The sequence below is a fragment of the Anomaloglossus baeobatrachus genome, chromosome 4, assembly GCF_048569485.1.
Source record: "Anomaloglossus baeobatrachus isolate aAnoBae1 chromosome 4, aAnoBae1.hap1, whole genome shotgun sequence".
Classification (NCBI taxonomy): Eukaryota; Metazoa; Chordata; class Amphibia; order Anura; family Aromobatidae; genus Anomaloglossus; species Anomaloglossus baeobatrachus.
In genome coordinates, this window is record NC_134356.1 from 683,724,551 (window position 1) to 683,749,355 (window position 24,805).

The 24,805-nt window shown below is 53.7% G+C and overlaps 1 protein-coding gene across 1 annotated transcript in view; it reads right to left on the reverse strand.

The window, feature by feature from the left end:
• The window catches only part of LOC142302826 (uncharacterized), a 93,303-nt gene that overhangs the window by 13,518 nt on the left and 54,980 nt on the right, over window positions 1-24,805 (reverse strand). Inside the window, exons 12-13 of the mRNA XM_075343936.1 lie at window positions 4,953-5,079; window positions 4,823-4,873 (exon numbers count right to left, since the gene is read on the reverse strand). Of these exons, the coding sequence (XP_075200051.1) occupies window positions 4,823-4,873; window positions 4,953-5,079 (178 nt within the window). The remainder of the gene's footprint in view (window positions 1-4,822; window positions 4,874-4,952; window positions 5,080-24,805) is intronic.

Below are 24,805 nucleotides of genomic sequence, written 5' to 3' on the forward strand. Positions count from 1 at the left end.
GTGGAGCCACAAGAGGATTTGCCCTTCTGGCTATTGAGGCCGGGCAGGTCTGTGTCACTTAGAACGGTGACTGTTCATACGGCTATGCTGCCGGCGCTCCAGAGTGTGCTGCTGCCTTTCTGAAGCCATCCTGGGATGTAGGCACGAGCACCCGTACTGCTCCTCCACCTTCCGGTCCCATAAGGTGCCCCCCCCCGTTTCAATGCGCCCAGCGGTGTCCAGACGGTGGGCGTCTGCCCTGAAACACCGCCGCTGCTGCTGTTGCATGGGCGCCGCCATCTTCTTCAGGAGAAGTCACGCAAGCACGCCTTCTGTACCCTGCATGTCTTGCACGCGTCCCAGAGTGCGCCACATTCGGAAGTCCGAGGCAGCAGGGGAGCGCAAGGGGGGGGGGGGGACGGAGCGGCGGTCCGGAACCCCTGATGGGCCAGGCCGCACACCCCCGCACGGACACCAGGTTCCCTAAGGGCTGGTGGACGGCGCTTCCAGCCCCGAAGAACGGCGCCGCAGGACCCACCCTGCTTTTCCGGACACCAGACGGGGCTGGGTAAATACAGCTTCTGTTCTTCTTACTTCAACCGCCGTATTCCAGAACAAGGTCTCCCATCAAGGACAGGAAACCAACTGACGAAGGGGAGAGGTACCACCTTTTACCTTTTATTTCAGAATGGTTTCCTGTCCTCGCTGGGCGGATCCCTCTCTCACGTGGTGCTGTCATGGGTGAGGGGAAAAAACGTGATTTTCATGCAGGACAATGCTCCATCACATGCATCCAACTACTCCACAGCGTGGCTGGCCAGTAAAGGTCTAAAAGATGAAAATAATAATGACATGGCCCCCTTGTTCACCTGATCTGACCCCATAGAGAACCTGTAGTCCCTCATAAAATGTGAGATCTACAGGGAGGGAAAACAGTCCACCTCTGGGAGCAGTGTCTGGAGGCTGTGGTGGCTGCTGCACGCAATGTGGAGCGTAAACAGATCAAGCAATGACAGAATCTATGGATGGTCGGCTGCTGAGGGTCATCAGAAAGAAAGGGGGCTATATTGGGCACTCATTTTTTGGGTTTTGTTTTTGCATGTCGGAATTGTTTATTTCTAAATTTTTTGCAGTTATATTGGTTTACCTGGTGAAAATAAAAAGGTGAGATGGGAATATATGTGGTTTTTATTAAGTTGCCTAATAATTCTGCACAGTAATAGTCACCTGCACAAACAGAATCCTCCTAAGATAGCCAAATCTAAAAAAAAACCAAACCACTCCAACTGCCAAAAATATTAAGCTTTGATATTTATGAGTCTTTTGGGTGGATTGAGAACATAGTTGTTGATCAATAATAAAAAAATCCTCTAAAATACAACTTGCCTAATAATTCTGCACACGGTGTATAGGGTGTATAGATCATAAAAGTGAGTACATCCCTCACATTTTTGTACAATTTCATTATATCTTTTCATGGGACAACACTGAAGATCTGACCCTGTGATACAATGTACAGCAGTCAGTTTAAAGCTTTTATAACAATGTAAATTTGGTGTCCTCTAAATAACTCCACCCCTAAGTGAAAATGGCCAAATTGTGCCCAAAGTGTGAATATTTTGTGTGGCCACCATTATTATCCAGTACGTCTTTAAATCTCTTGAGCCTAGAGGTCACTAGATCTTCACAGTAGCAGCTGGATCCTTTTCCATCCTCCATGACGACATCCCGGAGCGGGTAGATCTTAAAGACCTTGCGCTCCTCCACTTTCCGTTTGAGAAGGCTCCACAGATGCTCCATAGGGTTCAGGTTTGGAGACGCTTGGCCAGTCCAGCACCTTTACTCTCAGTTTCTATAGCAAGGCAGTGGTCATCTTGAATATTTAATGGGATTTAGATCCAGACTTATTGCTGCCACTTCAGAACTATGCAGTGCTTTGTTTCCATCTATTTCTGGGGGCTTCTTGAAGTGTTTGAGGTCATTGTCCTTGTATGACCTGGGGACACAAACCCAGTTTTCTAACACATTGGCACCGAAAATCCTTTGTAATCTTCAGATTTCATGATGTCTTGCTTACAGTGAAGGCCCCCCAGTGCCAGAGGCAGGAAAACAACCCCAAAACCTCTCTGACCTCTACCATGTGTGACTGTAGGTGCTGTATTCTTTTCTTTGTAGGCCTCATTCCATTTTCAGGAAACAATAAAATGATGTGCCTTACCAAAATGCTCTTTGTCTCATATGTCCACAAGACGCTTTCCCAAAAGGATTTTGGTTACTCACATACATGTGCAAAATGCAGTGTAGCTTTTTTATGTCTATGTCAGCAGTGGGGTCCACCTGGGTCTCCTCCATAGAATTTCATTCAAATTCCGATGGATAGTTCGCACTGACACTGATGCACCATTTTTTGGAACTAGACTGGTGCAGCTCATCCACCATCTGGGACTATCCTTTCAATTTTTCTCCAACCTCCACATCTGGGGAGATTAGCTACAAAGCCAGGGGTTGTAAACTTCTTGATTATGTTTTTGCAAAACATCAAGCACAAATATCTCATGCCGATTATTAAGCAAGGCGGTAGAGGGGTCTTTACTTGGATTTCCTTTGCAGTCACAGGATTCGGGCACCTTGCAGTCATTGAGTAGACTATGAACTCTTTTGTATATGAAAGTATTCTAGTGTCGAATGTAATGCCTCCTACCCAAAAGCTAATGCTTAGCCGAAACTGGGACATGCTGCCCACACCAACCGTGGTGGTGCAGAATTTCAAAAAGGAGACTAATCAGCGACTGTGAAAGAAACAGTGGAGGCAGGGGGAGGGGCGGAGAATCAGGAGACCCAAACCCCATGACCTGCCATGATACACAACAATGCACAGAAGAGGTCATCAGATGAAAACATTAGTGATTATTCAGCCAGACAGAATGGCCGGGGAATCACAGAACGGAGGCAGGTGGAGGAGCCGGGGAATCACAGAACGGAGGCAGGTGGAGGGGCCGGGGAATCACAGAACAGAGGCAGATGGAGGGGCCGGGGAAATCACAGAACGGAGGCAGGTGGAGGGGCCGGGGAAATCACAGAACGGAGGCAGGTGGAGGGGCCGGGGAATCACAGAACGGAGGCAGATGGAGGGGCCGGGGAATCACAGAACGGAGGCAGGTGGAGGTGCTGGGGAAGCACAGAACAGAGGCAGGTGGAGGGGCCGGAGAATCACAGAACGGAGGCAGGTGGAGGGGCCGGGGAATCACAGAACGGAGGCAGATGGAGGGGCCGGGGAATCACAGAACGGAGGCAGGTGGAGGGGCCGGGGAATCACAGAACAGAGGCAGGTGGAGGGGCCGGGGAATCACAGAACGGAGGCAGGTGGAGGGGCCGGGGAATCACAGAACGGAGGCAGGTGGAGGGGCCGGGGAATCACAGAACGGAGGCAGGTGGAGGGGCCGGGGAATCACAGAACGGAGGCAGGTGGAGGAGCCGGGGAATCACAGAACGGAGGCAGGTGGAGGGGCCGGGGAATCACAGAACGGAGGCAGGTGGAGGGGCCGGGGAATCACAGAACGGAGGCAGGTGGAGGGGCCGGGGAATCACAGAACGGAGGCAGGTGGAGGGGCCGGGGAATCACAGAACGGAGGCAGGTGGAGGGGCCGGGGAATCACAGAACGGAGGCAGGTGGAGGGGCCGGGGAATCACAGAACGGAGGCAGGTGGAGGGGCCGGGGAATCACAGAACAGAGGCAGATGGAGGGGCCGGGGAATCACAGAACGGAGGCAGATGGAGGGGCCGGGGAATCACAGAACGGAGGCAGGTGGAGGGGCCGGGGAATCACAGAACGGAGGCAGGTGGAGGGGCCGGGGAATCACAGAACGGAGGCAGGTGGAGGGGCCGGGGAATCACAGAACGGAGGCAGGTGGAGGGGCCGGGGAATCACAGAACGGAGGCAGGTGGAGGGGCCGGGGAATCACAGAACGGAGGCAGGTGGAGGGGCCGGGGAATCACAGAACGGAGGCAGGTGGAGGGGCCGGGGAATCACAGAACGGAGGCAGGTGGAGGGGCCGGGGAATCACAGAACGGAGGCAGGTGGAGGGGCCGGGGAATCACAGAACGGAGGCAGGTGGAGGGGCCGGGGAATCACAGAACGGAGGCAGGTGGAGGGGCCGGGGAATCACAGAACGGAGGAAGGTGGAGGGGCCGGGGAATCACAGAACGGAGGCAGGTGGAGGGGCCGGGGAATCACAGAACGGAGGCAGGTGGAGGGGCCGGGGAATCACAGAACGGAGGAAGGTGGAGGGGCCGGGGAATCACAGAACGGAGGAAGGTGGAGGGGCCGGGGAATCACAGAACGGAGGCAGGTGGAGGGGCCGGGGAATCACAGAACGGAGGCAGGTGGAGGGGCCGGGGAATCACAGAACGGAGGCAAGTGGAGGTGCTGGGGTAGCACAGACCAAAAGCAGGTGGAGGGTCTGGGAACACAGAATGGAGGCATGTGGAGGTGCCAGGGAATCATAAACAGGGAGAAAAAAAAAAAGATAAGTGTACAGTTGTGCCCCCATGTACTGAAATTAAATTAGCATAAAATTTCAAAATGCTGATTAGAGAACAGAGTGGATTTCTTCACCAAAGGCTTCAATGAAATCAGTATTATAGCCATATTACAGGCATTTCTTTACTTTAGGTTACAAAAATCATACTGACAGGTTCCCTTTAAGAACGCTGCATAACCAAATGCCTACAAATCTCAATGAACTCAAGCAACGTAAATACGAATATGTAGTGGATATTTTTCAAAATGTTCACATTATGAAAAAAAAAATATTCAGTCCTTAGTGGGTAAATATTCACCGACCTGCACGAATTATGATCTTTGGCCGCGGTCCTATAGCCTTCCGTATTTCACCTGCAATATAAAAGGAAACACAAAATAAGCAAAAAATATCAGGAAATAATGCAGGAAATTGGAATAAAGTGAGCAGGACCTTGTGTCAGCCGAGTATCCCACACTTCCACGCTTGTGTTTTCTTCAGATAAATACAAAAAAGTATCACAACTTTCCGTGACTAGGATCTCCGTGTAATGAGAGAAGTCAGATTGGAACATCAAAGTCTGGAAAACAAGAAATTACAGGATTAATGGGATGAAATAAAATTATTTTTATACATACAATTTATTGTGCAATTTCTCCTGAGTACGCCAATACCTTATATGTGGTGGAAAACTACTGTTTGGGTGCACGGCAGGGCTCGGAAGGGAAACATCGCTATTTGACTTTTGAATGCATAGTTGTCTGAAATCACTAGCGTTTGGAGAGCCCCTGATGTGCCCAAGTAGTGGGGCTCCCCCACAAGTAACCCCATTTTGGAAACTACACCCCTTGACAGAATTTATCCAGAGATGTGGTGATAACTTCAACTCCATGGGTTTTTTTTCCAGAAACAAGCAGCAATGGATGTTAGGCCTAGGACACACAGCGTGAAAAATGGAGCGAGTGGAATGCGATAAAAAAATTGCATTCCACTAGGACCAATATTACTGTAGCGCCCCTGAACCTGAGGGCACTACTAGGTACTGCATCCTGATAAAGATGCAGGGCCTACACCCAGGGACCTGGAATCCTAGTGCAGTATCAACAACACACAACATCCCCTGTTCCCCACTCCCTATTAGGGATGACGGATTAGTCTGGGACCCAATGGATGGCCACCCAGAGGCGGAGCCAGTGCAGTCCACTAGAAGGCAGCCCGGTGGGAGGGGATAAAGGAGACAGACACAGTCAGTGAGACAGAGGAGTCCGGTAGTGACAGTTGAAGGGGACGGACGCGTTTCCAGACGGGGTCATGTAACGGTGATCCAGGTGGCAAGGAGAGTGGTTGCCAGGGACGGTACAGCCAGGTACCTCTGGAACCAGAGCACTGACAGGGCACAAGGCCCTGGGTCAGGAAACAGCTTCAGGCAACCTGACCAATACCTGCACAGTGAGGGGACCTTCACGGACCTAACTAACCCAAGAATCCGGGGGCACCAGCAGTAAAGATCAAGCCAGGGACCGGAACAGAACACCGACCCTACACGGTTCGCACTGCCTGCCGTACAGATGAGAGACTGCCGACAGACAGTAGTGGACCCACAAACGCTCCAGGCTACAGGGTCCCACCAACACATGAGAGGTGACGGGGAAAGAAGCCGCCAGCACTGGGACAAACGGACCAGGGTTCTGAACCAGCCGTCCTCAGGGCCACAGCTCCACCTTACAGGGAGTAAACAGAAGTTGCACTGCATCCTCACCATGCGGTCAACCTTCTTTCTGCGACGGACCCCTACATCCATTCCCTGGGGCCCAGCCCTACTTGCAGAGGGCCTACCATCCAGGCTGCCCCCAACATCAGCCCCAGTGGTAACCGACTGTGCAGCGGCGGTTCCATCACCATAAACGCAACCCGCAAGTGGCGTCACAATACAAACTCTTTCAACTACCCTGTATATAACCCCTTTTAAAACGCGTCCTCAGGGTCACGGAACCAGGCATCGGCCATTATAAAACTGTTACACAGCATCCCCTTACATATACGGCCCGGGACGGAGTACCCCATAGCCCTGGGCAACACATTACCCTATGGGCCCGCTCCCATGAGCGATTGTTTTCTCAGTCCTAATTGGAAATTGTTGGGGGATTTTTGTAAATTTTTTTAGCGTTAAGGGGGGGCATAGTTACTTATCAGAGCCTTTGTGTTACTAGTAACAGGAAAGCACCATAGATTTCCATTGACTGGTGACGGACCTGAGTGCGGACTTTGTGTTTTATTGGTAACATTTTACATAAAATTTAGGATCACATTTTTCCGGTGCGCTGTGCTCTACAAAGGTTCAAATCATTAAAACACGGGTTATACTGAATCTTTTATCATAACATCATTTAATAATCTGTTCAGCTCCTCTAACTTATATCATGGTGCCTCCAAATTGTACTGTATTTCCATGCTGACAGGTTCCCTTTAAAGACAATTAAAAAAAAAAGCACCAAAATGCATAAACAAATAAAAGCACTCAGAGCAGACTGTTATTGCATATTTCGTTACATGGACCAAAAGAAAGTTCACAGCACAAATCTGCAGCATTTGTCTGTGCTTGGAAACATGGCCTAAAGATAAAAAATTATCTAGTCCAACTAATATGTTAAAAGGAATCTGTCAGCAGGTGTTTGCTATGTAATCTGAAAACAGCATGCTGTAAAGGTTAAGGCAAAGAATTCAGCCATGTGTCTCTTATCACACTGTGTTGTTCTTTACCTGCTAATGATTGTTTAGGCACCAGTAGCTCATCATTGATGTGACCAGCAGATGCAGGGGCACTAGTAAGGGATGCCCCCTTCCCACTGTCTATACATAGATTTAGCTGAAAAAGCTGTCAGGTTCTAACACCTTTGATTGTGTCAGAACCCCTGCATCCAGTAATTAAAGTGATTAATCATTGGAATCAGGGTTTCTTTTCAGACATTATGCTGCTCTCAGATGGTGTAGCAAAAACCTGCTGACTGATCGTGTTTAAATTTTGGTAAATAAGTGTAAGGAGACGTATGAATCTGTACGGAGTTGGACTATTTACAGATGGTTCAAGTCATGTGTAGTGTAAAGAGCCACCGGTGTCAGGATCATCCATAAACAGACCAGAGGATTATTGTGACCTAAAATCATGGTGTGGAGACTCGGGGGTCAGTGGGTGCTCTCCTGTGGAGACTCGGGGGTCAGTGGGTGCTCTCGTCCGCTGGCCCGACCGCTTTTAGAAAGACAGCATGGCCCAGGGTTCATCCCAACTGAACGCCCGACCTCCTTAACCATGGGCAGAACACTATTCAGACAACACAGGGTGAGGGAATCACAATATTAAGACTTTATTGGATCCCCAAAATATTAACTGCACATAGCACATAACCAGCAAAACACACAAGTATAACAGGCAACAGAGTCTCCCCCTTCCGCTGGCTCACCAGGGATTAGAATGTCCGTGCCTCAGAGCTTCCAGGGCTACTTACTCCAAACCAGCAGCACCGCGCTTTCAGCCGGCACCCACAGAGACTGGAATAACGCCAGATTTAGGAAGCTGGCTGAGGACCGCAAAACCTGTACCAGGTGACTGGATTGTCCCAAGCTGGATTCCTTCCTTAGGTAGTGTCACAAACCACCGGGGGGGTCACTCAGAAATCCCCCGCGCTGGCTACCAGTACGTCACAATCGGGGGGTAACAAGTGGGGTCACCCCTCCTTTATACCTCCCGACCGACAGACAGAGCACGTGACGCGCTCTCTAGCGCCCCTCTTATAGTCAGGCCAATTATGGAATTGCCCGACAATAAGCAAGGAGGCCGCTATACTACTTATGCCGATTATTGAAGGGTCCCCGGTGAGAGTAGGGTATATATTCCCCCGACCTCCGCGGGCGAAATATATAAAATCTCCCCGAATCTCACTGGCCTCCCCACAATAATCCTTGGCACAATTCGCTGCCACCAACCGATTTACGGTAACTATTAGCCGAACACACAGACGTGGGATTCAAGATCGAGATAACAGAACAGCCCAAGATTAATTATATAATTTAATCAGCCTAAAGCACACTAGAAACTACAATATATACAATAGGGAATCTACAGAATATACAGTTATGTCAGAGTACAGTTACAATCAAAGCATGGGTTACAAACAGGCATACACAGTTCCAGCAGTTACCTTGTTGCGTCTGGCCACAGGGGGGCGCTGTACCCAGGTTTCTAGGATCCTTCCCACAGATGTTTCCTACACGTGCCCCCAGCGAAAAGAACACTGGAAAATGGCCGAAGTAGGGTTATCAACCTGGACAAATCCAGGTCCCCTCCTACCTTCGTGACCTCAGAGGGAGCACTGCTCCACCCCTGGCTGGAGTTATGGACAAAATCCACAACATGGAATATGGCCATAACTTGGCCTGGGAGCGTCGTAGGCGGACGCCAATGCTCTCATTGTGACAGTTATGAATTTAGCTACAGAATGAGAGGTTTCATGACTTGTCTACTAGTTCCACATTGGCTGATATCACGCCTGGGGTATTTCCCAAGCTCCCGCTCCCATAAAAAAGGTGTGCCAGCATCGTCCGCATGCGAAAACACCATTTTTATGGTTGCCGTATTTATCGGAAATATGGCTTGCGAGATATGAACCATTTTTTACTGGAGTCGTTCTGTCTGGCTAGTTCCAGAGCCTTATAATGAGATACAACTCTTGTTACAGGGTGACGGCAGGGAGTCATCCTGTGTCCTTTGTTCCCACATCACCTAATTTCCATATCACAGGAGATGGCCATGGGATGGGTTGCTAAACAAGTTGTGTGAAGGAAAGGGGGGGTGACACCAGGAGAGGGCTTCCTGACATAACTTGAATATCATGATTTATCGTCATATCTCCGGATTTACCTCACACCTCCCCCCTTTTGAGGGCGCTAGGGGGCAGCACACTCCGGTGTTCCCCCGTGCGCCCGTCCGCGACCTCTCCTTGTCGGGACAGCCCGTCTGCGTTACCGTGGTCACGGCCCCTTTTGTGGCGAATGGTGAAGTTGTATTGCTGGAGCGCAAGGCTCCATCGCAACAGTCGCCCATTCGTCCCAGAGACGGTGTGCAACCAGCTGAGGGGGTTGTGGTCCGTCTCCACGATGAAGTGGCGCCCGTATAGATAGGGTTGCAGACGCTGCAGGGCCCACACTATGGCCAGGCACTCCTTCTCCATTGTGGAATAGGCCACTTCCCTCGGTAACAGCTTCCTGCTCAGGTACAAGACTGGGTGCTCTTGGCTCGCAGAGTCCACCTGGCTGAGCACCGCACCGAGGCCGAAGTCACTGGCGTCGGTCTGTACTACCAACGGCCGCGTGAAGTCGGCTGCCTGTAGCACGGGCGGGCTGGACAGGGCGTCCTTTAGGGCCCGGAAGGCTGTCTCGCAGTCCATTGTCCAATCGACTGCAGAGGGCAGCTTCTTCTTGGTGAGGTCCGTCAGGGGCTTTGCCAGGCTACTATAGCATGGAACAAACCTCCTATAGTACCCGGCGGTCCCTAAGAAGGACATCACCTGCTTCTTGGTCCTGGGGGTGGGCCAGGATGCGATGGCCTCCACTTTCTCAGGCTCGGGCTTCAGTGTTCTCCCGCCTACCCGGTGACCGAGGTACTGGACCTCGCTCATGGCCAGCTGACACTTTCCCGGCTTGATGGTCAAACCTGCCCGGTGGATCCGCCTGAGCACCTGTGCTAGATGCTCTAGGTGGTCCTCCCAGGTGGGACTGAAGACGGCAATGTCATCCAGGTACGCGGCCGCGTACCCTTCAAGTCCCTTGAGCAGGGTGTTGACCATCCGCTGGAAAGTGGCAGGGGCATTCCTCATCCCGAATGGCATCACCGTGGACTCGTATAGTCCAAATGGGGTAATAAAGGCAGAGCGTTCCCTGGCCTTGCGAGTCAGGGGGATCTGCCAATATCCCCGGCTCAGATCCATGATGGTCAGGTACTGAGCCCCGGCCAACTGATCGAGCAGGTCATCGATGCGTGGCATTGGGTACGCATCGGCGACCGTGACCGCATTGAGCCCCCTGTAGTCCACGCAGAACCGCGTGGTTCGGTCCTTCTTAGGGACGAGGACTACAGGCGAGGCCCAAGCGCTGTTGGATGCCTGGATCACCCCCAGCTTCAGCATCTCGTCAATCTCCTGGCGCATGTGTTGCTGCACCTCCAGGGAGACCCGATATGCTGAACGCCGGATCGGGGGATGATCCCCAGTGTACACGTGATGGACAGCCAAGTCAGTCCTTCCGGGCTGGTTGGTAAACAACCCCCGGAAGGGGTGTAAGGTGGCCCACAGCTGGGACCGTTGGTCCTCCAAGAGCTGGTGGCCAACCTCCACATCCTCAATGGATCCGCCTGCCCTAACCTGGGCTAGCATATCCAAGAGGGTTTCCGCTTCTCCCTCCTCGGGCAGGTTGCACACGGGGAGCGCACATGCCTCCCGCTCATGATGTGCCTTCATCATGTTCACGTGGAAGGGCTTCCGCCTTCCACGGGCAGGGTCCAGGGTGACCAGGTACGTCACAGGGTTGAGCTGCTGGTACACGAGGTATGGGCCTTCCCAGGCTGCCTGAAGCTTGTCCTGTGGTACGGGGACCAGTACCCACACCTTTTGACCCACTTGGTAGGTCCTCTCACAAGCGTTCTGGTCGTACCAACGCTTCTGATCGGCCTGGGCTTGAGCCATATTGTCGTGTACCAGTTGCGTCAAGGCCTGCATTTTGTCCCGGAAGCGCATGACATACTCGATAACCGACACTCCAGGGGTGGCCAAATCCCCTTCCCAAGCCTCTTTCACCAGAGCCAGGGGGCCCCGCACACGTCGCCCGTACAGGAGCTCAAACGGTGAGAATCCTGTTGAGGCCTGTGGAACCTCCCGGTAAGCAAATAACAGGTGTGGGAGATACCGCTCCCAGTCACGCCCATGGGAGTCGACCAACATCTTAAGCATCTGCTTTAAGGTGCCATTGAACCGCTCGCACAGGCCATTAGTCTGTGGATGGTACGGGCTGGCCACCAGATGTCGCACCTGGACTTGCTTACAGAGGGCCTCCATCAGCTGGGACATGAATTGGGTCCCCCGGTCAGTGAGCATTTCCTGGGGAAAACCCACTCGGGAGAAAATCTCCAGCAATGCGGTGGCCACCTTGTCAGCCCGAATGGACGACAAGGCCACTGCTTCTGGGTACCGGGTGGCATAGTCCACTACCGTCAGTATGAAGCGTTTCCCGGAGCTGCTGGGGATGGCCAGCGGGCCGACCAGATCCACAGCCACCCTCCTGAAAGGCTCATCGATGATTGGCAGAGATACTAGTGGGGCTTTGGGGTGTGGCCCCGCCTTCCCCACTCTCTGACAGGTTTCACACGAACGGCAGTAGGCAGCCACATCGGCCCCCATTTTTGGCCAGTAGAAATGCTGGTTTAACCTGGCCTTGGTCTTAGCGATCCCTAGGTGTCCGGCCATCGGAATCTCATGTGCGATCCGCAACAACTCCGTCCGGAACGGATAGGGTACCACCAACTGTCGGTCCCTGGGCCACGCCTCCGGTGAACCCTGCTGGACCGTGGCCCGGTACAGCCGTCCTTGGTCCCAGACCACTCGCTCCGGGTCCGAGTCCGAGGGAGGCTGTGCCGCCTGCTCCTTAAGAGCTTTCAGGCTGTCGTCAGCTTCTAACGCTGCCTGAAACCCCTGACTAGATGTGGCCAGAATCGACGAGACTGTCACATCTTCGGTCAGTACCCCGGGACCTGTGTCCTGGCCTCCACCTGACTCGGCTGCCACTTGGTCAGAAGGGGAAGAGCTATCAGACCTCCGGGAGGCCCCTTGGCTTCCAGCACTCCCACTGCGGGTGACAGCGGCCACAGCCGCTGCGACCGTGGGTCGTGCCTGCTCCTCCTCCGTTCCTGACCAAGTCGCCGGTTCAGGCAGACCGACCTGGCTTCCTGACACCCCGGTTGTGGGGGAACCATGCACCGAGATCTTACCTGGGAGCACTTCCGCTCCTGGACCGGCCCCAATCTCACCTGCCTGTTCCCCTCCTGCAGCAACAGAACCCCGCTGTGAAATCTCTGGGGACCCCACATTTGCTGTGGTAGCCCCCACCCCACACACTGGTCCCCCCCTGCAGCACCCTGCTCTCTGCTTATCCCTGCAGAGGGCAACAGATCCCAGCTCACAGGCTGATTACTTGTAGAGGCATTGTCACACCTTTCTCTGACCCCCTCCCCTGTCACAGCTGCCGCTGTGTGTGTGTCTATGGTGTCTATGCAAGCAGAAATATCAGAGTTCACTCCCTCCTCCCTTACATCATTCATAGATAACACATTAACATTGTCCGGAGGCATGTCAGTACTGGCTGAAGGTTCAGCCCTTGGTTGGGGCCCAAACTGGGAGGTTATCTGCCCCAAATCTGTCCCAAGTAGCACGTTTGCAGGGATCCGATCAGTTACCCCCACCTCCCTCACCCCTCGCCCTGCGCCCCAGTCCACATAAATGTCAGCAACAGGCAGCGCCGGGTCAATGCCTCCAATCCCGGAGACAGCGAGGGTTTTTCCAGGGATCAAGTCTTGGGGGGACACCATCTCAGGCCGCACCAGAGTCACCTCCGAGGCGCTGTCTCGCAGTCCTATGGTCACAGACCGGCCGACGGTGACAGGTTGGAAGCTGTCCAGGGACCTACCACCACCCCCACCCACACAATACACCTTGGGCGGCCCTTGGGACGGGGACGGAGCCGGGGCCTTGGGACGCTGAGGGCACATGGCCTTGAAGTGTCCAGGTAGGTTGCACTGGTGGCACCGTCTTGGTTCTGCCACGGGCCTGGAGAGGGGAGTTGAGGGGGACACCCCCTGCAGTCTAGGGGCAGGTGGGGCAGTCGCAGAATTCATCTTACCCCCTCTCCAGGTGCTGCTGGTGGCTGCTCTCCTGGCTTCCGGAGCCCGATTGTTGGTGTAGTCATCGGCCAGGGCAGCTGTAGCCGTGGACCCCTTTGGCTTCTGGTCTCGGATGAACTGGCGGAGATCCTCAGGGCAGTTCCACAAGAGTTGCTCCGTGATGAACAAGTCCAGGATCTCCGGTCCGGTGGAAAGCTGCAGGCCTTGGGTCCAGTGGTCGGCAGCTCGGGCAAGTGCCCGCCTGTGGTCAGCCCAGGAGTCCTTTGGTCCCTTCTGTAGGCTCCGGAACTTCTTGCGGTAGGACTCTGGGGTGAGGTTGTACTGTTGGATCAGGGCCCGCTTGATGGTGTCGTAGCCCTGATCTGCCTCCGCAGGCAAGTCCCCAAGGATATCCAGGGCCTTACCCCTTAAACGGGGGGTCAGGTATTTGGCCCACTGCTCCTTGTCCAGATGGTGCTGCAAGCAAGTCCGTTCAAAAGCAGTCAAGAAAGAGTCCAAGTCTCCATCCTTCTCCAGCACTGGGAAGTCCTCAACACGGACCTTTGGAAGTTTGGTGTCTTGAAGGTCACGTGTGGCTGATGAGGGCCGGAGCTGAGCTAGCTGCAGCTGGTGGTCACGGTCTGCCTGTTGCCGTCGCTCCGCAGCCTCACGCTCTGCCTGGCGCTCTTCACGCGCTGCCTGCCGCTCTGCCCTGCGCTCTGCCAGGAGTTCCTTGTAGCCCTCCTGGTCTCCAGCCTGGAGAAGGGCCATAGCCATTTGAAGAAGGCTATCCGAGCCTCCCAGGCTCGGTGGAATGGCACGTGGTGATCTGCGGCCCGCTGCGGAGCCTGGTGATTCACTGTCCATTGCAGAGCGGAGGGCTGGCATCTGGCTCGTTGAGGACCCTTGGGCGAGCTCCTCCTCATTTTGTCCAGCAGTGCCAGGTTGTGCGATGTCCTCTGCAGAGCTGTTCTCTGGCGTCGGGCTCTTGGAGGGCTCGTGGACAACCTCCTCATCGTCTCTGGCCTGAGCATCGGCCATTCCTTTGGCTTTGCTCCTGGTGCTCTCAGCCATTCTTGCAGACTTTGGTCACTGACACAGAACTGACACCTGATGCCTCCACACACCTTACAGTATCTGCACTCTGACACTCTAGTGTTGAGCTAGTCTGAAGACCCCAGCAGCCACAGCTGCTGCAGGCAGTCTTTAGTGTCTGGGAGTATGGGTCTCACACTCACACACACTATTATCTCGATCCCACCGCTATGCCACCAATATGTCACAAACCACCGGGGGGTCACTCAGAAATCCCCCGCGCTGGCTACCAGTACGTCACAATCGGGGGGTAACAAGTGGGGGTCACCCCTCCTTTATACCTCCCGACCGACAGACAGAGCACGTGACGCGCTCTCTAGCGCCCCTCTTATAGTCAGGCCAATTATGGAATTGCCCGACAATAAGCAAGGAGGCCGCTATACTACTTATGCCGATTATTGAAGGGTCCCCGGTGAGAGTAGGGTATATATTCCCCCGACCTCCGCGGGCGGAATATATAAAATCTCCCCGAATCTCACTGGCCTCCCCACAATAATCCTTGGCACAAACTCGCTGCCACCAACCGCTTCACGGTAACTATTAGCCGAACACACAGACGTGGGATTCAAGATCGAGATAACAGAACAGCCCAAGATTAATTATATAATTTAATCAGCCTAAAGCACACTAGAAACTACAATATATACAATAGGGAATCTACAGAATATACATATGTCAGAGTACAGTTACAGATAAACCTGGTCTACAGCGCCCCCCTGTGGCCAGACGCACAAGGTAACTGAATTGCATACCTGTCTGTAAACCATGCTTTATCTGTAACTGTACTCTGACATATGTATATTCTGTAGATTCCCTATTGTATATATTGAAGTTTCTAGTGTGCTTTAGGCTGATTAAATTATATAATTAATCTTGGGCTGTTCTGTTATCTCGATCTTGAATCCCACGTCTGTGTGTTCGGCTAATAGTTACCGTGAAGCGGTTGGTGGCAGCGAGTTTGTGCCAAGGATTATTGTGGGGAGGCCAGTGAGATTCGGGGAGATTTTATATATTCCGCCCGCGGAGGTCGGGGGAATATATACCCTACTCTCACCGGGGACCCTTCAATAATCGGCATAAGTAGTATAGCGGCCTCCTTGCTTATTGTCGGGCAATTCCATAATTGGCCTGACTATAAGAGGGGCGCTAGAGAGCGCGTCACGTGCTCTGTCTGTCGGTCGGGAGGTATAAAGGAGGGGTGACCCCCACTTGTTACCCCCCGATTGTGACGTACTGGTAGCCAGCGCGGGGGATTTCTGAGTGACCCCCCGGTGGTTTGTGACATATTCGGGGGAATATATACCCTACTCTCACCGGGGACCCTTCAATAATCGGCATAAGTAGTATAGCGGCCTCCTTGCTTATTGTCGGGCAATTCCATAATTGGCCTGACTATAAGAGGGGCGCTAGAGAGCGCGTCACGTGCTCTGTCTGTCGGTCGGGAGGTATAAAGGAGGGGTGACCCCACTTGTTACCCCCCGATTGTGACGTACTGGTAGCCAGCGCGGGGGATTTCTGAGTGACCCCCCCGGTGGTTTGTGACATATGAACCATTTTTTACTGGAGTCGTTCTGTCTGGCTAGTTCCAGAGCCTTATAATGAGATACAACTCTTGTTACAGGGTGACGGCAGGGAGTCATCCTGTGTCCTTTGTTCCCACATCACCTAATTTCCATATCACAGGAGATGGCCATGGGATGGGTTGCTAAACAAGTTGTGTGAAGGAAAGGGGGGGGTGACACCAGGAGAGGGCTTCCTGACATAACTTGAATATCATGTTTTATCGTCATATCTCCGGATTTACCTCACAGGTAGTGTCTGATATCTCAGCCAAATCTTTGCATTCGATGCTGAAGTCCATTTAGAATTATAATCCAGGTTCGATTATGGCTTGCCAATCGGATCCGCAGATCCTAGATTGGTAGCATGTAGCAAGAGTCTACCTGGGCAATGGATAGTCCTCTTTCTTATAACCCTGAGCTCTGCATTCAGCCCATTGGGGTCTTCACGATTGGTGGATAAGACTGGGCTCTTATTGGCTAGATTTCAAGCCATATACAAAATATCCCTAGTAGTAATGGTCTCTGGCAGAGACAAGGGAGACACAGCTAAGTTACATCGCATCTAGCAAAACAATGGGAGGTTCGCATAATTGATTTGTCTTGGTGTCTGACCTTCACTGGCCAAGGCAATTACATGAGTCAACAAGAACTTTAACACTGGACTCCTAAGAGTCTGGTAGAGACAATGATGGGCTTATCCCCTGTTTATAAACAAGATATCATTATGTCTGGCTGGATTTTAAGAAAGTTAACCCATGCTAGGCACTGAGTCTATGTCGTCACACAGTGTGACGGTTCTTCTTTTGCGTCAATTGCATGAAATATCACCAATGGACAGGATACATGGGTAGGAATAGTGGGCACTAAATTCTGCGTTCTATGTTTCGTTATGTTTGGAGCTGTTGTACAATTAAATATTGGGGAGTATTTTGAAGATATGGTAAAAGAGAGAGCTAGTCATCTACCTCTGGGTCGGCACTGATAATATACACTTATGTACTACCCCTCTAGAGAGTGTAGCCCCTCTAGTGTAATGCATTCTTAGCTTACCAAGAGAGAAATTAAAATCCATACAGATGTCTCTGAAGAGGACAATTGCACCCCCCTACCCTGCACAGGAGGGATAAATAATAACAAAGGAGGAAATAGAGCTTGCAATCTAACATCTGGCCCACTTGTTCAGTTAGGACCCCCCGGTGTGGACAGGTAATTTAGCTAATACATTTGCTATAAGCAGATGAAAATCCTCAAATGCATATTCGTTCTCTCATCAAAGCATCTTTGCTAGACACTTGGGCATAGGTGGTCTGTGATGAATATTGGGGTTTGCATCGATCCAATATTTATGGAAGGTACATTATTAGCATTGTGAGGAATAATATGCATTCTTTTTCCATATCTGTGAAGTCTGCCTATGAGCTCCAAATTAATATCGGGCAAATGGATGACATACATATATCATATTTCCCATCTATAGACAGGTCAAATCATGATACCTGGCCCTAGATGACCTTGAACTGGGGCTTAGGCCTCTTTCACATGTCCGTGCAAAACACACACGGTCCATGGAGTAGGTACGCAAGTGTGTGCGTGTGTCCGTGTGCTATCCGTGTGACATCCACATAGCATACTTGTGAGGTAAATCCGGAGATATGACGATAAATCATGATATTCAAGTATGTCAGGAAGCCCTCTCCTGGTGTCACCCCCCTTTCCTTCACACAACTGGTTTAGCAACAAATCCCATGGCCATGTCCTGTGATATGGAAATGAGGTGGTGTGGGAACAATGGACACAGGATGACTCCCTGCCGTCACCCTGTAGTAGGAGCTGTATCTCATTAGCAAGGCTATGGAAATAGCCAGACAGAACGACTCCAGTAAAAAATGGTTCATATCTCGCAAGCCATATTTCCGATAAATATGGCAACCATAAAAATGGTGTCTCCGCATGTGGACGATGCCGGCACCCCCTTTTTATGGGAGCAGGACATTGGGAAATGCCCCAGGCGTGATATCAGCCAATGGGGAACTGGCAGACAGGTCATGAGTCCCCTCGTTCTGTAGCTAAATTCATAACTGTCACAATGAGAGCATTGGCGTCCGCCTACGACGCTCCCAGGCAAAGTTATGGCCCATGTTCCATGTTGGGATATTGTCCATAACTCAAGCCAGGGGTGGAGCAGTGCTCCCTGTGAGGTCACGAAGGTAGGAGGGGACCTGGATCTGCCCAGGTTGATAACCCTACTTCGGCCATTTTCCAGGGTTCTTCTGCTCGGGGGCCTGGTTGGGAAAGACCTGTGAGGGAGTTCCTGGAAACCTGGTCTACAGCGCCCCCCTGTGGCCAGACGCAACAAGGTAACTGCTGGAACTGTGTATGCCTGTTTGTAACCCATGCTTTGACTGTAACTGTACTCTGACATATGTATATTCTGTAGATTCCCTATTGTATATATTGTAGTTTCTAGTGTGCTTTAGGCTGATTAAATTATATAATTAATCTTGGGCTGTTCTGTTATCTCGATCTTGAATCCCACGTCTGTGTGTTCGGCTAATAGTTACCGTAAATCGGTTGGTGGCAGCGAATTGTGCCAAGGATTATTGTGGGGAGGCCAGTGAGATTCGGGGAGATTTTATATATTCCGCCCGCGGAGGTCGGGGGAATATATACCTTACTCTCACCGGGGACCCTTCAATAATCGGCATAAGTAGTATAGCGGCCTCCTTGCTTATGGTCGGGCAATTCCATAATTGGCCTGACTATAAGAGGGGCGCTAGAGAGCGCGTCACGTGCTCTGTCTGTCGGTCGGGAGGTATAAAGGAGGGGTGACCCCCACTTGTTACCCCCCGATTGTGACGTACTGGTAGCCAGCGCGGGGGATTTCTGAGTGACCCCCCCGGTGGTTTGTGACATATTGGTGGCATAGCGGTGGGATCGAGATAATAGTGTGTGTGAGTGTGAGACCCATACTCCCAGACACTAAAGACTGCCTGCAGCAGCTGTGGCTGCTGGGGTCTTCAGACTAGCTCAACACTAGAGTGTCAGAGTGCAGATACTGTAAGGTGTGTGGAGGCATCAGGTGTCAGTTCGGTGTCAGTGACCAAAAGTCTGCAAGAATGGCTGATGGCACCAGGAGCAGAGCTATGCAACTGGCCAATGCTAAGGCAGGAGCCGAAGAGAGGGAGGACGGTGCTGTGGACAGCAATGAGGAGGTTGCCCACGAGTCCTCCAGGAGCTCGACGCCAGAAAACCGTTCTGCCGAGGACATTGCGCAACCTGGCACTGCTGGACAAGATGAGGAGCAGCTCACCCAAGGTTCCTCAACGAGCCAGATGCCAGCCCTCCGCTCTGAAAGGGACAGTGAATCACCAGGCTCCGCAGCGTGCCGCAGATCACCACGTGCCATTCCACCGAGCCTGGGAGGCTCGGATAGCCTTCTTCAAATGGCTATGGCCCTTCTCCAGGCTGGAGACCAGAAGGGCTACAAGGAACTCCTGGCAGAGCGCAGGGCAGAGCGGCACGCAGAGCGTGAGGCTGCGGAGCGAGAGCGGCAGGCAGCGCGTGAAGAGCGAGAGCGACAGGCAGACCGTGACTACCAGCTGCAGCTAGCTCAGCTCCGGCCCTCATCAGCCACATGTGACCTTCGAGACACCAAACTTCCAAAGGTCCGTGTTGAGGACTTCCCAGTGCTGGAGAAGGATGGAGACTTGGACTCTTTCTTGACTGCTTTTGAACGGACTTGCTTGCAGCACCATCTGGACAAGGACCAGTGGGCCAAATACCTGACCCCCCGTTTAAGGGGTAAGGCCCTGGATGTCCTTGGGGACTTGCCTGCTGAGGCAGATCAGGGCTACGACACCATCAAGCGGCCCTGATCCAACAGTACAACCTCACTCCAGAGTCCTACCGCAAGAAGTTCCGGAGCCTACAGAAGGGACCAAAGGACTCCTGGGCTGACCACCGGCGGGCACTTGCCCGAGCTGCCGACCACTGGACCCAAGGCCTGCAGCTTTCCACCGGACCGGAGATCCTGGACTTGTTCATCACGGAGCAACTCTTGTGGAACTGCCCTGAGGATCTCCGCCAGTTCATCCGAGACCAGAAGCCAAAGGGGTCCACGGCTACAGCTGCCCTTGCCGATGACTACACTAACAACCGGGCCCCTGAGGCCAGGAGAGCGGCCACCAGCAGCACCTGGAGAGGGGGTAAGATGAATTCTGCGACTGCCCCACCTGCCCCTAGACTGCAGGGGGTGTCCCCCTCAACTCCCCTCTCCAGGCCCGTGGCGGAACCAAGACGGTGCCACCAGTGCAACCTACCTGGACACTTCAAGGCCATGTGCCCTCAGCGTCCCAAGGCCCCGGCTCCGTCCCCGTCCCAAGGGCCGCCCAAGGTGTATTGTGTGGGTGGGGGTGGTGGTAGGTCCCTGGACAGCTTCCAACCTGTCACCGTCGGCCGGTCTGTGACCATAGGACTGCGAGACAGCGCCTCGGAGGTGACTCTGGTGCGGCCTGAGATGGTGTCCCCCCAAGACTTGATCCCTGGAAAAACCCTCGCTGTCTCCGGGATTGGAGGCATTGACCCGGCGCTGCCTGTTGCTGACATTTATGTGGACTGGGGCGCAGGGCGAGGGGTGAGAGAGGTGGGGGTAACTGATCGGATCCCTGCAAACGTGCTACTTGGGACAGACTTGGGGCAGATAACCTCCCAGTTTGGGCCCCAACCAAGGGCTGAACCTTCAGCCCGTACTGACATGCCTCCGGACAATGTTAATGTGTTATCTATGAATGATGTAAGGGAGGAGGGAGTGAACTCTGATATTTCTGCTTGCACAGACACCATAGACACACACACAGCTGCAGCTGTGACAGGGGAGGGGGTCAGAGAAAGGTGTGACAATGCCTCTACAAGTAATCAGCCTGTGAGCTGGGATCTGTTGCCCTCTGCAGGGATAAGCAGAGAGCAGGGTGCTGCAGGGGGAGGACCAGTGTGTGGGGTGGGGGCTACCACAGCAAATGTGGGGTCCCCAGAGATTTCACAGCGGGGTTCTGTTGCTGCAGGAGGGGAACAGGCAGGTGAGATTGGGGCCGGTCCAGGAGCGGAAGTGCTCCCAGGTAAGATCTCGGTGCATGGTTCCCCCACAACCGGGGTGTCAGGATGCCAGGTAGGTCTGCCTGACCCGGCGACTTGGTCAGGAACGGAGGAGGAGCAGGCACGACCCACGGTCGCAGCGGCTGTGGCCGCTGTCACCCGCAGTGGGAGTGCTGGAAGCCAAGGGGCCTCCCGGAGGTCCGATAGCTCTTCCCCTTCTGACCAAGTGGCAGCCGAGTCAGGTGGAGGCCAGGACACAGGTCCCGGGGTACTGACTGAAGATGTGACAGTCTCGTCGATTCTGGCCACATCTAGTCAGGGGTTTCAGGCAGCGTTAGAAGCTGACGACAGCCTGAAAGCTCTTAAGGAGCAGGCGGCACAGCCTCCCTCGGACTCGGACCCGGAGCGAGTGGTCTGGGACCAAGGACGGCTGTACCGGGCCACGGTCCAGCAGGGTTCACCGGAGGCGTGGCCCAGGGACCGACAGTTGGTGGTACCCTATCCGTTCCGGACGGAGTTGTTGCGGATCGCACATGAGATTCCGATGGCCGGACACCTAGGGATCGCTAAGACCAAGGCCAGGTTAAACCAGCATTTCTACTGGCCAAAAATGGGGGCCGATGTGGCTGCCTACTGCCGTTCGTGTGAAACCTGTCAGAGAGTGGGGAAGGCGGGGCCACGCCCCAAAGCCCCACTGGTATCTCTGCCCATCATCGATGAGCCTTTCAGGAGGGTGGCTGTGGATCTGGTCGGCCCGCTGGCCATCCCCAGCAGCTCCGGGAAACGCTTCATACTGACGGTAGTGGACTATGCCACCCGGTACCCAGAAGCAGTGGCCTTGTCGTCCATTCGGGCTGACAAGGTGGCCACCGCATTGCTGGAGATTTTCTCCCGAGTGGGTTTTCCCCAGGAAATGCTCACTGACCGGGGGACCCAATTCATGTCCCAGCTGATGGAGGCCCTCTGTAAGCAAGTCCAGGTGCGACATCTGGTGGCCAGCCCGTACCATCCACAGACTAATGGCCTGTGCGAGCGGTTCAATGGCACCTTAAAGCAGATGCTTAAGATGTTGGTCGACTCCCATGGGCGTGACTGGGAGCGGTATCTCCCACACCTGTTATTTGCTTACCGGGAGGTTCCACAGGCCTCAACAGGATTCTCACCGTTTGAGCTCCTGTACGGGCGACGTGTGCGGGGCCCCCTGGCTCTGGTGAAAGAGGCTTGGGAAGGGGATTTGGCCACCCCTGGAGTGTCGGTTATCGAGTATGTCATGCGCTTCCGGGACAAAATGCAGGCCTTGACGCAACTGGTACACGACAATATGGCTCAAGCCCAGGCCGATCAGAAGCGTTGGTACGACCAGAACGCTTGTGAGAGGACCTACCAAGTGGGTCAAGAGGTGTGGGTACTGGTCCCCGTACCACAGGACAAGCTTCAGGCAGCCTGGGAAGGCCCATACCTCGTGTACCAGCAGCTCAACCCTGTGACGTACCTGGTCACCCTGGACCCTGCCCGTGGAAGGCGGAAGCCCTTCCATGTGAACATGATGAAGGCACATCATGAGCGGGAGGCATGTGCGCTCCCAGTGTGCAACCTGCCCGAGGAGGGAGAAGCGGAAACCCTCTTGGATATGCTAGCCCAGGTTAGGGCAGGCGGATCCATTGAGGATGTGGAGGTTGGCCACCAGCTCTTGGAAGACCAACGGTCCCAGCTGTGGGCCACCCTCCTCCCCTTCCGGGGGTTGTTTACCAACCAGCCCGGAAGGACTGACTTGGCTGTCCATCACGTGGACACTGGGGATCATCCCCCGATCCGGCGTTCAGCATATCGGGTCTCCCTGGAGGTGCAGCAACACATGCGCCAGGAGATTGACGAGATGCTGAAGCTGGGGGTGATCCAGGCATCCAACAGCGCTTGGGCCTCGCCTGTAGTCCTCGTCCCTAAGAAGGACCGAACCACTCGGTTCTGCGTGGACTACAGGGGGCTCAATGCTGTCACGGTCGCCGATGCGTACCCAATGCCACGCATCGATGACCTGCTCGATCAGTTGGCCGGGGCTCAGTACCTGACCATCATGGATCTGAGCCGGGGATATTGGCAGATCCCCCTGACTCGCAAGGCCAGGGAACGCTCTGCCTTTATTACCCCATTTGGACTGTACGAGTCCACGGTGATGCCATTCGGGATGAGGAATGCCCCTGCCACTTTCCAGCGGATGGTCAACACCCTGCTCAAGGGACTTGAAGGGTACGCGGCCGCGTACCTGGATGACATTGCCGTCTTCAGTCCCACCTGGGAGGACCACCTAGAGCATCTAGCACAGGTGCTCAGGCGGATCCACCGGGCAGGTTTGACCATCAAGCCGGGAAAGTGTCAGCTGGCCATGAGCGAGGTCCAGTACCTCGGTCACCGGGTAGGTGGGAGAACACTGAAGCCCGAGCCTGAGAAAGTGGAAGCCATCGCATCCTGGCCCACCCCCAGGACCAAGAAGCAGGTGATGTCCTTCTTGGGGACCGCTGGGTACTATAGGAGGTTTGTTCCATGCTATAGTAGCCTGGCAAAGCCCTTGACGGACCTCACCAAGAAGAAGCTGCCCTCTGCAGTCGATTGGACAATGGACTGCGAGACAGCCTTCCGGGCCCTAAAGGACGCCCTGTCCAGCCCGCCCGTGCTACAGGCAGCCGACTTCACGCGGCCGTTTGTAGTACAGACCGACGCCAGTGACTTCGGCCTCGGTGCGGTGCTCAGCCAGGTGGACTCTGCGAGCCAAGAGCACCCAGTCTTGTACCTGAGCAGGAAGCTGTTACCAAGGGAAGTTGCCTATTCCACGATGGAGAAGGAGTGCCTGGCCATAGTGTGGGCCCTGCAGCGTCTGCAACCCTATCTATACGGGCGCCACTTCATCGTGGAGACGGACCACAATCCCCTCAGCTGGTTGCACACCGTCTCTGGGACGAATGGGCGATTGTTGCGATGGAGCCTTGCGCTCCAGCAATACAACTTCACCATTCGCCACAAAAGGGGCCGTGACCACGGTAACGCAGACGGGCTGTCCCGACAAGGAGAGGTCGCGGACGGGCGCACGGGGGAACACCGGAGTGTGCTGCCCCCTAGCGCCCTCAAAAGGGGGGAGGTGTGAGGTAAATCCGGAGATATGACGATAAATCATGATATTCAAGTATGTCAGGAAGCCCTCTCCTGGTGTCACCCCCCTTTCCTTCACACAACTGGTTTAGCAACAAATCCCATGGCCATGTCCTGTGATATGGAAATGAGGTGGTGTGGGAACAATGGACACAGGATGACTCCCTGCCGTCACCCTGTAGTAGGAGCTGTATCTCATTAGCAAGGCTATGGAAATAGCCAGACAGAACGACTCCAGTAAAAAATGGTTCATATCTCGCAAGCCATATTTCCGATAAATATGGCAACCATAAAAATGGTGTCTCCGCATGTGGACGATGCCGGCACCCCCTTTTTATGGGAGCAGGACATTGGGAAATGCCCCAGGCGTGATATCAGCCAATGGGGAACTGGCAGACAGGTCATGAGTCCCCTCGTTCTGTAGCTAAATTCATAACTGTCACAATGAGAGCATTGGCGTCCGCCTACGACGCTCCCAGGCAAAGTTATGGCCC